The 16,075-nt window shown below is 38.0% G+C and overlaps 1 protein-coding gene across 4 annotated transcripts in view; it reads left to right on the forward strand.

Annotated features, from left to right (window-relative positions):
- Positions 1–16,075, forward strand: part of LOC139685880 (ligand of Numb protein X 2-like) — a 91,586-nt gene that overhangs the window by 57,358 nt on the left and 18,153 nt on the right. For all 4 annotated transcript variants that reach the window (XR_011700237.1, XM_071583006.1, XM_071583007.1 and 1 more), the window contains exons 3-6: positions 4,630–4,752; positions 11,586–11,688; positions 12,351–12,559; positions 13,326–13,679. Coding sequence is in view for 3 of the 4 variants with exons in the window: in XM_071583006.1 (XP_071439107.1) it covers positions 4,630–4,752; positions 11,586–11,688; positions 12,351–12,559; positions 13,326–13,679 (789 nt within the window). In the remaining variant the exon portion in view is untranslated. The remainder of the gene's footprint in view (positions 1–4,629; positions 4,753–11,585; positions 11,689–12,350; positions 12,560–13,325; positions 13,680–16,075) is intronic.

Consider the following 16,075-nt stretch of genomic DNA (forward strand, 5'->3'; position numbering starts at 1 on the left):
GCCCCCCTACCCTGATGTATGAATTTCACACGCCGTCGGGCTTAGTACTGGGTGAACTCCTCATCACCTACCAAACCGACCTCCGGTTTAATTACTGTGTTTATGGTTTTTCTATATTAATAAAATGACCGTCTACCATTATGCGCAAAGAGTTTAAGAAATGAATGCCCTTCTATGGTTCTAGCAGGGTATTCTTCTAGAACCCTAGAATAATGCTTCTCTGCCTTTTTGCATCTGTTCCTTCAGAACTGACGCACAGGGTCCGTACAATAAGTATCGTGACTGGTTCGCTGTAGCCTAAACGGAGTGGTGGATGGGGGTTCGTCCGGTCGGCTCGGTAGAGGGGTCCCCCACCACTCAGGTTGACTTTAGTTCAGTCGCCTCCGGGCATACGTTGAGACAGGAGGTGGATTTTTGTGACGCGTGATTGTTTGTGGGGGATCGGGAATGGTGCGGAGGCTATCGTACTGGCTTACCACCCAGAGGGCCCAGGTTCAAATTCCGGCGGTGTTGAATATTTTTCAGAGGTATCTCGATCCCTACCCGAGATGCTTTGTGGTGGGCACTTTGGGTGAGTACGCCGTCCGTCGGATGGGACGTTAAGCTACGGACCCCTTGGCGCCTTTTGTAAAGAGTAGGCTAATGCCGACGCCGGGTTTCTCTCCACCCTTCATCCTTTCCTGTCCATCCCCTATGGCGCAAATATCCTCAGCTGTCGGTCGCCTCCCATAAATACTACTACTACTACTGTTGTTTGTGGTGTCGTCGCGCCAGCATGGAGCACACCGCCAAGCAATACTACGCTGTGAAGTTCTGCGTTAAACTCGGGAAATCCCCCTCGGAGACCCTTGAACTCATTAAACAGGCTTATGGGGATGATGCCTTTGGCCGCACAAGAGTTTTTGAGTGGTACAAAATGTTTACGGAAGGCCGGGAGCTCGTCGAAGACGAGCACCTCGTCGGATGCCCGACGACCGCTCGAACCGATGCTCTGATGTCCAAAGTGAAAAATGTTTTTGACTCTGGCAGGCGTTTAATCATCGCCCTTAACAGTGAAGAGACCGACCTTTCAGTCAGAACCATCCACATTATTGTAACAGGGGATCTTGCCATGAGGAAGTGTGCGCGAAGCTGGTGCCGAAAGTCTTGAGCGAGGAACAAAAACTGTCGCGAGTGGAAATTTCGCAAGAAATTTTGGACTGCGTCCAGGAAGATGAAAAGTTTCTCGACAACGTTATTACCTCAAAGGATAGCTCAAAAGTAGCTCAAATGATATCGGTTCGACTCCATTGAGGCGGTTCAAGCGGCGACGACAAAGGTTCTCAACAGTATTCCGGAAACCGACTTCCAGCGGGCTTTTGACGAATGGAAGACGCGACCACTCTAAGTTTATCGATGCAGGAGGAATGTATTTTGAAGATTATTAAGCAATTGTAACGATAATTCCAACAAATTTTGATGCTTTGAACCAGTACTTATACGTATTGTACGGACCCTGTATATAATGGACCTTGAGGTAACGTTCAATTCACAAGTTCCTCGGCTATGACAGACTTATGAGGAATAAGAGAGCCCTCACATTGGCGTTACATCTATTTCCACCTATTAAACGTATTCGTATAGTAAGAAATTGATGGAAATTTTCTCTATGTAATCGAGTAGAAAAGAAATAGCATCCGTTAGTTTAAACGGTCAATATGACTATTCCATTTTTTACATTTATTAATAACATGCAAAACACATTTTTCGAAGTATACATGATGGAAATTCCTATTTTTAATAAAACAAAAGTGACCTGTGAATTAATAGTGTTTTCCATGATTAGTATAATGAAAATTTGAATTTATTCAACATTCGTGGGCTAAATTTATCATATAACTCTTCAACCAAGTGCTCCATGAATTCTGTAGGTCATTTGCAGAACCCAGTCCATACAATTCTGTGGTAGCCGGGAGTTGAAAACCAGAGTTAAGAAATTAAAATGTAACAACTTTAATACCATTTACGAGGGCTGTCTAGAAATAACTTACGTTTTGAAATAAATTATGAATCTAGTGGCAAAACAAACTTTTATCATAAACATTTGTAAGGTACATTTTAAAACTATTTTTCCACATTTTCGCAATTCAAATTGAGACATTTTTATATTTTACACTTTCAGGCTTCACTTCATGGAATTTTTTGATGCTTGACTTTGTATCAATGAAATTATGCGCCCATCTCTCCCCTCTAATTTCTGGAAAACTGACCTCGAGGGTAAATAAATCCAGAGGTTCAACGTTCTCCGTTGCATCTACGCCATGACCAGACCCTATGCGCGGTCATAACCAAGGCACTACCGTTTTTCCGTTTTGTTTTCTCTTTCCTCGACCACCAACTTTCACTTCCGAAAAATTCATTAACCACACCCCATTTCCCTCATTTTTCAACCCCCTCCCCACCCGATTTATTTCCGTCCCCCATCGCCTTCCCCTCCCTCAGAATTACTACAATTTCACTACCTATAGGTCACCTATTTCCGCGAAATGATGGTTTAACCTATAATTTCCCAGGAAATTCTGGTGACCGAAATAATCGCACAGTTTCGGTGAAGCTGAACGTGCCCAGAAAGGCGCGGGGGTTGGACTCCAGGCCCTGCGATTGCCAATTAAACGCTTCATCCACTGGATTATATTGAAGTTCAGAGCTCAATCCATCAAAAAGCAAAGAATACTTTCTCTTGGGTAATCTCCTTCACCGCAGAAGGGTCACAAAATATTTGTCGGAAAGAGAGTGTATAATTTATTGACCTCACCCTTCCAAGATTCGGTATCTATTCATAGTAACTAATTTAGTAAAATCATGAGTAGCCTAATTAGCCCCTAATTCTGTCTTCATTTCAAAAAGAATATCCTGCATACATTTTAAGGTGAATTGACGGTTAAGGTGATTTGCCGCAGTCTTAGATGCCGATACGATGAACCTCTCACAAAATTCATATTAAAATATAGTGACATACACCACTTAACTACTATGGTCAGACTTCTTATTTGTTTAAGTAGTGCTTCAAGCCAGGGTACTTGGTAGCTGTGGAAGAAGGAAAGTAGAAATCAACTGCGATCAATTTGGAACACTTATAAATGTAAATGCGGCATCGCGCAGTATTTGACCACGTAATTCCAAAAGAGTTGAGTTCTGCATCCAATATGTAGACAAGTATTCAAAAGCGAGTTATCGTACTTTTGTGTCATCTAATCGTTTACTTTGAGTTGATAATTATTTACTCTTAAATAACAGATGCTGGGAAAGTATTTGTTACATATCCCAAGCCTAAGGAGATCGAGATCAGGGTCCGTACAATAAGTATCGTGGCTGGTTCGCTGTAGCCTTAACGGAGTGGTGGATGGGGGTTCGACCGGTCGGCTCGGTAGAGGGGTCCCCCACTACTCAGGTGGACTTTGGTTCAGTCGCCTCCGGGCATACGTTGAGACAGGAGGTGGATTTTTGTGACGCGTGATTGTTTGTGGGGGATCGGGAATGGTGCGGAGGCTATCGTACTGGCTTACCACCCAGAGGGCCCGGGTTCGAATTCCGGCGTTGTTGAAAATTTTTCAGAGGTATCTCGATCCCTACTTGAGATGCTTTGTGGAGGGCACTTTTGGTGACTACGCCGTCCGTCGGATGGGACGTTAAGCTACGAACCCTTTGGCACCTTTTGTAAAGAGTAGGCTAATGCCGACGCCGGGTTTCTCTCCACCCTTCATCCTTTCCTGTCCATCCCCTATGGCGCAAATGACCTCAGCTGTCGGTCGCCTCCCCTAAATACTACTACTATCCCAAGCCTAAATTATTTGTAGCACGCTGCATTTGTGGAATTAATTTATATTTAGTTTCTCAAAGAGATAAACGATATTAGCTATACATTTATCTCATTCCCATATCAAATTTTGTATAATCACATGTACATTTAGCTAGCAAATTACTAATTGTTGAGTAACAAGTAGTCTGTAGCCCTTGTAGTTCCAACGGACAGTGGAACGTATAAGAACTGTGAACAGTTAATACGTAATTGTGTTTATGGTACATAATTAAGTACATGGTGCATAATTGTCAAAAAAAGATTTTTAATCCATTTAGTGCCATGTAGTTTAATTGCTGTTCAAGGGGGTATTGTAAAATTTAATTGATAGCTAAAAAGTTATTAAGATTGAAACTTAATTTTTACTTGTTATTCTTAATAATTCTCGAAATTGTCACTGTCTAGAGTTATACATTTCTACTAGCGTTTCTTGGTCTTTCGAAGACCAACATTTTATAGCTCAGTAAATTGCGTTGAAATACATTTTTCTGCCTCATAAATGCGGTAATTTTTGTTGGCAAATCTCCGACCCTGCAATGGTTTTTGAGTTCTTATAAGAAAAAGTATGACCAATTATGGATTATATACGAGCTTCGGATTATACCCTTAAACACGAAAATATTTGTAAATCTGTTAAAAATAACAGCCTATGTGTATCAAAAGAACGAAAATATTCAGGGTTAAAACGTTTTTTGTAGCATTCCTAATTACATTATAATCACTGAGTTCAGCTATTTATTTGATTTGTTTTAATTACATTTAATGGTGATGCATTATTTTTGTTACTCTAGCGATGCATAGTTGTGCAAGATGTGTATCCAGAGGGACTTATTGGGCAAGATGGAAGACTAAGACCTGGAGATCAGCTGGTAGAGATTAATGGTGCTGACATGACCAATACATCACATTACCAGGTATTTACTAACAGTCTGATTCATTTTTTATTCCAAGAATTTATCAGAATAAATGCATTTTACTTTTTACTCGTCCATTTGATAATATGTGTGCATGAGGTTAAGTGAATGAAGAATTTGCCAACACCAGCAAGACAAACTCGGGAGTTGTTATGAACATATCATTGGAAAGCATGGAATATTCGCTGTACAATCCTGACTTACGTCCAGCGATTTTCATCGGTTTGGGTTCCGAAAACATAATTGGGGGGCCAATTTGATGAAAATGATGATGCCGTTGGCCATTGAGGGTACTCGTTCTTTGCGACAGAAAACAAAATACTTCCTTGCTGCCGGTGATCAAGGACATGTTAAGAGGTGGAAAACAAACCGATTTTATTTGTAGAATATGAATAAAAGGAAAATAAATTTCAGGATGTCACTTAAAGCATTATAGCTTCTATCCAGTTCTGATAGTTTATTAATATACCCTCATATTTCTCATGAAATAAATAAAAAATATGATTTTCACTTTTTGTTATATAGTAAAAAATATTTAGAGTTCGCAGAGAATAAAAAAAAGTTTGATTTTTTCTCAAGAATTCTATAAAATTAAAAACATTTATCAAATATGTCAAATAATATGACACTCTTTAGAAGTAAATCCAAAAGAAATCTGTGGTTAAAATATTTTCAATTACATTTTCGGTGTATTCCTAAATATATATATATATATATATATATATATATATATATATATATATATATATACATACATATTTTATGTGTGTGTGTGTGTGTGTACATGTATGTCGCGGTAGTCCAGTGGGTGGAGCGTTGGACGACTGACCGGAGGGTCCCTGGTTCGATTCCCGAGGAAGTCCCTAAGCACCTGCAGCTCCACCCAAGCTATGTGATTTTTCGGGTGGCAGATCTTCCTGGGAATCAATAACCAGCATAGGGAAAGGCACTGGCCCTACCCTGATGTGTGATTTTCACACGCTGTCAGGCTAAGCACTGGGTGAACAACTCTAACAACACCTACCAAACCGACCTTAGGGTTGATTACTGTGTTTATGGTTGAAATATATACATATATATATATATAAACCATATATATATGGTTTATATATATAGAAATATATATTGTATATTATATGTTATACATATATATATATATATATATATATATATATATATATACATATGCATATATATATATATATATAATATTATATTATACATATTATTAGGTAATCGACCGGTTAAGGTAGGTATTTGGATGGACACAGCTACTAAATAAATATTCTGTGACTGCTCACAAAACGCACTACTCTACATCAGGTCCCTCATCATCTGTAAGTACTTTCTTCCTCCCCGCATCTCGTCCAACATCCCTATCCTGTTCCTTCCCTTTCCTCTTTGCCTAACATTCTCCCCTCTGTTACAGTCTTCAACATCCCACCGCCGGTCAATACACCCTTCATCAACTTTTCCTGCCTCCATAGGATTTCTCCCAACAAACCCCTCTCTTCGCCCACTATACTAAGTACTTCCTCATTTGTTTTCTTCACGGTCCATTTCACCTTCTCCATTCTTCTCCAAACCCACATTTCAAAAGCCTCCAGTCTACGTCTATCCTCCTGCTTCAAAGGCCACGTTTCCGCACCGCACATAGCTACCCTTCATTTACATTTTTTTACGAGTCTTTTCTTAATATCCTTACTCAACGTCCCTATCATCAACTCCCTCCTCCTTACGAAAGCCTCTTTGCCTACCGCAATTCTTCTCCTTACGTCCCTACTACTTTGACCGTGTTGGTCCAAAACACTACCGAGATTCATAAACTGTTCTACCTGCTCTAGTTTTTGCCCTAAAATTTTAATGTTTAGCTTAGCCTTTTTCTTTCTAGAAAATCGCATAACCTTTGTTTTATTAATATTGATTTTCATCCCATACCTGTCGCACTGAATTTCCAATTCAATCAGCAATGCTTGCAAACCCATGGCTGACTGACAAACTAAAGCTTGATCATCAGCAAACCTAATTGATTTTACGAATTCCCCGCCCACTTTCATTCCTACCTCCAGTTCTTCCCATGCCTATTTAATCATTTCCTCTACATACAGGTTGAACAGCAACGGTGATAATGGGCAACCCTGCCGTACAACTCTTCCTAACACTGCCCATCCCGACCTCCTGTTCCCCCCTCGCACCTCAGCAGTCTGAGACATGTACAGGTTGCGGATTAGCCTCCTATCCCTCCAATCTATTCCTATTTTCTGCAATATACTCATTATTTTCCCCAATTCACTCTATCAAACGAAATCTACGAAACAATATATATATATATACACATATATATATATATATATATACACATATATATATATATATATATATATATATATATATATATATATATATATATATATATATATATATATATATATTGGATATATATATATATAATATATATATCCAATATATATATATATATATATAATATATATATCCAATATATATATATATATATATATATATATAGATCCAACCTAAATTATTTATCCTATGACTTATGTGGTAAACAGTAATGAGAAAATCAGTCCTTAGGACTACGGGACTTGGTCAAATTGGTCTTGTGTCGCTTCTGGCAGCTGGGAAGGCAAGACTTACGAGGTTTTCATATCAGGGAAACCTTACTAGGCAAAACCGCCAGCATCAGAAAAGAATATGCAGAAGAAGAAAACCGAATTAGTTGGAATAGGAACTTGGAATGTTAGGACAATGTTGAGGACAGAAAAATTAAATACTATTAAGCGAGAGCTGTAAAAAAAGGAAATACAATTATTTTAGGTATATGTGAAGTGAGATGGAATGATAGAGGGGATTACTGGAATGATAGTAGTAGAGTATTATTCAGCGGAGAGGGCTAGAGTCAACGATGGGTTTCCATGATATTAAATTAAACGTTAGGAAGAAGCGTAGTCAACATAGCCTATGCAACAGATACTAGAATATTACTAGTAGAAATAAAAGCAGAAAAGACGAAATTGGTAATTATTCAGGCATACATGTCACCAAGTAGCATAAGAGGAAGAAGTCGATGCGGTATGCGATCAGTTAGACGACATAATCGCGTGGGTTCCTGCATGGAAACTTTTGGTCGTGATTGGCGATTAGAATGCGACGGAAGGAGTAAGAAAAGATGGTGAAGAGATGGGGACTATGGTGTAGGTACGAGAAATGACTAGGGGGAGAAAGAAATTCATTTCTGCGGGAGACAGTGGGTCGTCATCACCAGCACTTGGTTAGGATACAACAAAATGTGTAGGTATACATGAAGAATGCCAGGTTACTCAGAATGGAATTTGTTAGATATTATTATGGGTAGCACAGATATAGGAGGAGAGTGATCTATTCGCACAGTTTCCGGCAGTCAGAGTCCGCATACCGGTGAGTCATCCGCCGTGCAAATAGGAACTCTGATTACAATTTAGTACTCATAAAGTATAGTGTCCGATTCAGAAAGATAAGGCATGGGCGGCAGGTTAGGAAATAGAATTTAGAGGTATTCACTGGATTGATAAGGAAGGAGTATCGACAGGCTGTAGAGAAAATCATGAATGAGAAAACAGACAGGAGTATTATCGCGGAAAAATGGAAATAATTCAAAAATGGGTTTTCAAAAGCCGCAAAATCAATTATAAGAACTGTTAATAGGAAAAAAACGAAGAAACCATAGATCACGGATGAGTTGATTGGAAAGCTAGATGAGAGAAGAAAATGGAAGAATGTAGACACAGTCAAGCAGAAGGAAGTAACAAAAAGTTTAGGAAGGGGAGAGGCACCCGTGATGCCATTACAGTAATGAGATCACTAATCGAGAGGAATATAGAAAACAATCAGGACGTATTGGCCAGTTTCATAGATTTCGCATAGGCGTTTGATAGAGTGAATTGGGAATAACTAACGACTATATTGCAGAAAATAGGAATATATTAAAGAGCCAGGTGGCTAATACGCAACCTGTAAATGTCTCAGACTGCTCAAATGGACGTATGGATGACGGAGAATCCGAATGGGCAGTGGTAGGAATATGTGTAGAGTAGGGTTGCCCATTGTCATAAGTGCAGTTTGACGTGTATGCGGAGGAAATGATTAAAGAGGCATGGGAAGAGCTGGAGGTAGGAACGAAAGTCGGGAGGGAATTCGTAAAACCAGTGAGGTTTGCTCATGACCAAGCTCTAGTTTGTCAGTTAGCCAAGAGGTTGCGAGCATTTCTGAGTGAATTGGAAATTCAGTGCGATATATATGGGATGAGAATCAATAAAAATAATACATAGTATATTCGATTTACCAGAAAGAGTAAGGCTAAGCTTAACATTAAGCTAGGAGAGCGAAAACTAGAGCAGGTAAAACAGTTGACGTATCTCGAAAGTGTTTTGGACCAAAATGTTCTAAGTAGTAGGGACGTAAGGGGAAGAATGGTGCTAGGCAAAGAGGCTTTCATAAGGAGGAGGGAGTTGACAGGGACTTTGAGTAGATAGTTTAAGGAAATACTCGTCAAAACTTTGATATGGTTTATATATATATATATATATATATATATATATATATATATATATATATATATATATATAACTATATATATACGGTGCATAACTATATATATATATATATAGTTATGTACCGCGCGGAAACATGGTCACTGAAGCAGGAGGATGCACGTAAATTGAAGACTTTTGAAAAGTAAGTGTGGAAGAGGATGGCGAAGGTGAAGTGAGCAGAAAGGATAGGATATGAGGAAGTGCTGGGTATGGCGCGCAAGGAGAGGAGATTGTTGGGAGAAATAATAAGAAGGCTTAAAAAATGGTTGAAGAGCGCATTGATCAGCCGTGGGATGTTGAAGACTGATAAAGAAAGGAGAATGTCAGGCAAACGAGGAAAGGGCAGGAATAGGATAGGTATATTAAATGGGATAAAGGGAGGACGTATACAGATGTGAAAAGGGGTATGTTGCAGATAAGAATGTTAGGTTGAGTTTTGTTAATAAAATAAAAAGTATTTGTGTGCATGTATATATTCATATACGTGTATATAAATGGTGAGGCAACATAACTTCCTTTTCTGAAGGGGTTTTACTTTATAAAATATAAAATGTATATACCTGTATACACAAACACACGAGAGTAATTTGAAAAGTTCTCGGAATGAAATAGTTATTAACGAGTTAGTCTAGTAAAAGTTTTTATGTTTCAAAAAACTAATGCACTTGGTCCAGCAATGTCCCTTCGTCTTGATCACACTTTGACCATTAGATTCCTTCAGGAAATTACTCGTCTACTTTGGCTCTTAGTTCTTTGTTTGAATATAATCTTCGACCACGGAGGAAAATGTTGAGCTTGGGGAAAAGATGGAAAACTGATAGAGCCAAATCAGGCAATTGATGCGGGCGTGGCAACAATTTGTATCTTAGTTCACGTATTTTTGCAATATCAACCGGGCCTTTTTCTGTGTATCTTTCTGTAGTTGGTCCAGGAGGTTAGCGCAATATTTTTCAGTGGGAAGATAATCTATCAGCAGAATCCATTCTCAGAAGCCTTAACCTATCAATTTTCCGGCCAACAGCTTTGCCTTTGCTTTCTTTGGTGGTTTTGAATCAACATATTTCCACTGCTTTGACTAACGTTTTCTCTCTGGGGTATTGTGGAGGCAAGTTTCATCAGTGATTATAGACCGGCGCAGAAAATCTTTTTAGTTGCCCTAAAAACGGAAAAAACATTGTTGGGAAATTTCCATTTTGATGATTTTGTGATTCTGCGTTAAGAGTCCTGCCAGCAGATAATTTTCTCATATCCAACTCCACTGTGAAAATGTGTTAAACCCGTTCAGATAACATCCCTGCAGCTTCAGCTATTTCTTATACTTTCAGTTAACCATCCTTCATGACCATTTGATGCACTTTTTCGTTAATTTCTCGGTTAGTGGTACATTTTAGCCGACCACTACGTGGAACATCATCTAGGATGTCTAGAACAGACTCAAACTCGTTTGACCCTTTGGCAACAGTTGAATATGAAGGAGCAGAGTACCCCAGATTGTTCTGAAAGTTGACATGAATTTCCTTTGCTTTCATAAATTTCATTACGAAGTATTAAATCATTGTTCGAATCTCAATTTTTTACATATTCACAAATTACTACGCGTTAACAACTATAGAGAGGCGTCCGAACCACAGATCTCTTCTCCGAGGGCTGACGTGTTACGTCTTTACTCATTGAGGATTACTATTATTACGCGGGGAACTCGTTGCTCTAGGGCTGGTGGTGATTCTAAGAACCTTTCAAACTATCCTCGCATTAGAAAATGCATTTTTTACTAAAGTAATAATCATCAGCTTAATATTGTCTTCAGATAACTATGAAATTTCTAACTCTAATAAATGTTTTGGCAGTATTAATAATCAAATATTTTCATTAAATACACTTTTGATATATTAGAGATTTTAGGTGATATATCCTGCGCTCTATTCATTCATTATGCCAAAGAGAGGACTTAATAACTATACTAAAGATCACTAGGAAAAAAGCTGCTTTTTAAACCTAATAGATAAAACATATTCTTCATTTTTTATGATATGGTTAAGAAACGTGGGCTAATAATCCTAATTAATCAACAGATTCTTAGTTGCTCTTAATTTAATTCCCCAATCTGGAGACATCTCTGGGGAAGTATAAATAAGCATTATTCCATTTATGAAACAATATTTCCGGCATTTATTTTATTTAACCAATACTTTTAGCATTAATAATAACCCTAATTAAATCTCGTTAATGATGCCTTTTTTTCAGGCTTGTCAATCCCTGAGAAAAATCACACCAGTTCTTCGATTAGGCGTGTATCGGGAAAAAGTTGAAGCGTACAATACTCGTTCATCAGGAATTTACATAGAAGGTAATAACTCCTATTTAATATCATGATCGTACAGTACGTGACTCCATTATTTTTGTGGAATGAGTCTCCAATCTCCTAAAAATTTGTGAAAGTTTTAATCATGAAGTATTTTCTTTGATTTTTTTTATTTTCTTGGGGTAATTCCTCAGGGGTAAGTGCTGAATATGAATACATATTTATTTTTGTCGCATATTTATTTTATTGCATTACCATTATTTTTGTAAAACTAACACGGAAATTACTTTCTAAATATTCTTCGTGTTATCCTGAACGTTGTAAGGCTTTTAATGTTATAGTATTTTCCATAGTATGTGGTTATAATATAAAAAAATATAATTTCTTATTCCTTCTCGTCTCAAGCAAACAATGGTCAATATGCTGCCAGAAAACTCACTATCTATCCGTAGAAAATGGAAACATTGAACAGCTAGACAATTGTGTACTCAAATAGCTTGAATATTCAAGAAAATACCTCCAGTATAGTATTTGAGTTTCATATTGAATAACTGAACAATTGAAATATTTTTTATGAAACCGCAGTTGAAAATAAATTCTATTCTTTAAGATAAAAATCCATTAATATCTAGTATTTAAGTATTGAGTTATTTGGAAAGTGTATTGCATGTCTAATTAACTTTTGTCTTGGCACTGACTTTTTAAAGAAATCCACACCGTGCAATTAGAGGGAAATGCTGGAGGTCATATGGGCATTAGAGTTTGTGACTCATTGTTAGATGAGCCAGCTTTGTTCATTGCTGAAGTAATGGATCCCAGGCTTCATCCTCTCATACAACCGTATGACCGAGTCCTGTCAATTAATGGTCAAGATACTTGTGATACCAGTGCTCAACTTGCAACCCAAAGAATCCAGGTATATCCAATTATTCTTATACTCACACCTATGAGAGGGTATCTCACTTCAGATGCATCCTAAGCAACACTAATAAACTATATTTTTCATCCATTGTATAATCGGAATATTTTAGTATCCTAGCTGCTACTTACTCGTACTTATAAATAAATAATATATATATATATATATATATATATATATATATATATATATATATGTATATATATATATATATATTTATATTTATATACATATATATATATATATATATATATATATATATATATATATATATATATATATATATATATATATATATAAGTACGAGTAAGTACCAGCTAGGATACTAAAATAATATATATATATATATATATATATATATATATATATATATATATATATATATATATATATATATATATATATATATATATAAGTACGAGTAAGTACCAGCTAGGATACTAAAATAATATATATATATATATTATTTATTTATTTATTTATTTATATAATTTAGCCAGTAAGATAATTGAATGATAATGATATTGATTGATTATTGAATCATAATGAGCATCAAACCCCTGTCCATCTATCTAGAATACCCCTATCCATTTGCAAAATTAATGATTGTAACATTGCTAAATTTTTTACATATCTTCCGCGTTAACGTAAAAGGTGTTGCTACAATTTTTGTTTTTATAGATATATAATTATAATATAAATAAGGAAAATTATAATTTTTACTGTGAAAAATAAATCAATTAAATTTATTCATTCGCTTCAGGAGGCAGAAAGTGTGACTTTGGTGGTTTCAAGGAAGAGATTGGATACAGAAGATAGTTTTGGTGCAAATTTAAAAAATAAAGGCAATGACAATTTACTCATAAAAGAAGAAACTAGTACCTTTAAGAAATGCAACGAAATACTAAGATCCAGTGATGGAATTCATTCAAAAAAGACTTCACATTTTCATTTGACACCATCACACTCAGTTCTTTCGCATGAATTTTCGAAGAACCACCACCACTTAGCATTTAAAAATCCATCATGCAATGGCAATGATATAGTATTTGATGCTAATGGTGTAATAAAACTGGATGAATCAAACCTTAAGCAAAGGACTGTGATAATCAGTAAGGTAGGTGTATTTTAAGTACATTTTCAAAGAGAGGTTTTTGAGCACAAAATGTCTTTCGCAAGCATATTAAGATGATACTCAGTGACAAACTATGCATGCACTTTCGATATCAGATGTTTTTCATGGTGTACAATGCATATTATACTAGCAGATTTGGGAAGGGTTTTAATCACCGAAACGGAGAAGCAGTCATCAAAAGATTGACTGTAGGAAGCAGTGTGAGTAGGGATGGAATAATTAAGGAAGGTGGGAAATTTGGTGGAATATCGGTGGTTATTCATGCGGAGGGAAAGTGTGGTCGTGCATTCGTCCACGTACAGGGAAGGGCAGAAGTTACAGAAGAGGCGATGCATAATATTTTTTGAGGTACAATTTACGACCGGTTGGCAGATGGTACTAAGTGACAATCTGCTAGTGTAATAGAGGTGAGAACCCGCCAGATGGTGCATGTCTGGGTGACCCAGTCATTTAAACCGCCCGGGCTGAACCAAGCCCACTCAATGCATCATATGGCTGCCTACATATCCCCTCCCACCCCTTGTTCATTTCCTATTAGTCCCTTACCTCTCCTTCCCTCACCTCTCCCCGCACATGTCCTCTCCGCTCTTCCCTGAGAATGCCAATCTGAAGACGATGGCCGAGCCGTCGAAACGTCTAAACAACATATTGTGAGTGCCCTCTCTTTGTGTCTCTATGGTTTAAAAATCTACATCTGAATATATATATATATATATATATATATATATATATATATATATATATATATCCCTCCCCGGACTACAACCTTGACGTGGTGGAAGGGCTTGTGCGTTCCGATGACCCCTAGAGCTGTGCTGGCGGGAGTAATAATAAATGCTCCTGGTAGGGTCACCAATGCCAGATAGTTCGAAGGTTAAGAGCCAGACGAAAGGTAGTCCACGCAGCGTCTGTTCCTCAGTGAGGCGGCTGCAATGGCGTCTGACCCCAGTGGGGTGGCCAGTAAGTGATGGTGTAACGTTAAAAACACTATTGAGGAAGGCAACGGGAAACCACCTCAATTATCATTCCCAAGAAAAATATGATGGACAATAGAGATATTTTGATTCCTGGCAACTACGGGGCTCCACCCAATCGGCCGTGTGCCGTGCCCGGCAGCTGGGAAGGCAAGGCTTCCGCGGTCGTCACCCACGAAACCCTTGCAAGGAAAAACCAGCAGGACAGAAGACGCAGGAGAAGAAGACCAAATTAGTTAGAATAGGAACGTGGAATGTTAGGACAATGATGAAGACAGGGAAATTGGAGAATGTTAAGCGAGAGATGGAAAGGGGAAATATCGATATTTTAGGTATATGCGAGGTGAGATGGAAGGATACCGGGGATTACTGGAGTGATAATTATAGAATAATATACAGCGGCGGCGACGAGAGCACCGGAGGGGTTGCCATAATATTCAATAAAGAGGTAGGAAGAAGCGTAGTCAACATAGAGCAGTTAACGGATAGAATACTACTAGTAGAGATAAAAGCAGAACCGACGAACTTAGTTATTATTCAGGTATACATGCCACCGAGCAACCATAAGGAAGAAGAGGTCGATAGGATATACGATCAGTTAGAGGACATAATAGCGTGTGTTCCCACAGGGAAACATTTGATAGTGATGGGGGATTGGAATGCGACGGTAGGTGAAGTAAGAGATGGTGATGAGGTCGAGGTCTACGGTTTAGGCACGAGGAATGACCGCGGGGAGAAAGCAGTTGAGGTCTGCAGGAGACAAGGGCTAGTCATCACCAACACCTGGTTTAGACACCACAAAAGACGCAGGTAGATATGGAAAATGCCAGGTGACTCAGAAAGGTATCAGATAGATTATATCCTGGTTAGACACAGGTTTAGGAACAGTGTGATAAATTCGCAAATCTTCCCGGGAGCGGATGCGGACTCTGACCACAATTTAGTTGTTATGAAATGTAGCGTCCGTTTCAAAAAGACAAGGCAGGGACGGCGAGTTAGAAAATGGAATGTAGAAGCATTAAATGGTTTGAAAGGAAGGAATGCAAACAGGCGGTAAAGGAAATCATTGAGGATGATAAAGAGCTAAGTACTATCGAAGAAAAATGGGAAAGTTTCAAGAAACGGTTGTCTAAACCCGCAAAAGACACTATTGGAACGGTTAACGCTAAAAGGACTAGGAAACCATGGATCACGGATGAGATGATTACAAAGGTGGATGAGCGGCGAAAATGGAAGAATTTAAATACAGAGTTAGGCAAAATGAAGTACAAATAATTGAACAATAAATTGAGGCGGGCAACAAATAAGGCAAAAGAAGCATGGTGGAAGACGCAGTGCGAGGATATGGAAAGTCTGCAGAGGAAGGGTGAAATCGGTGCGCTGTACAGCAAAGTTAAATCGTTA

Source organism: Hetaerina americana, unplaced genomic scaffold (genome assembly GCF_022747635.1).
Source record: "Hetaerina americana unplaced genomic scaffold, ioHetAmer1.1.p SCAF_12, whole genome shotgun sequence".
Lineage (NCBI taxonomy): Eukaryota > Metazoa > Arthropoda > Insecta > Odonata > Calopterygidae > Hetaerina > Hetaerina americana.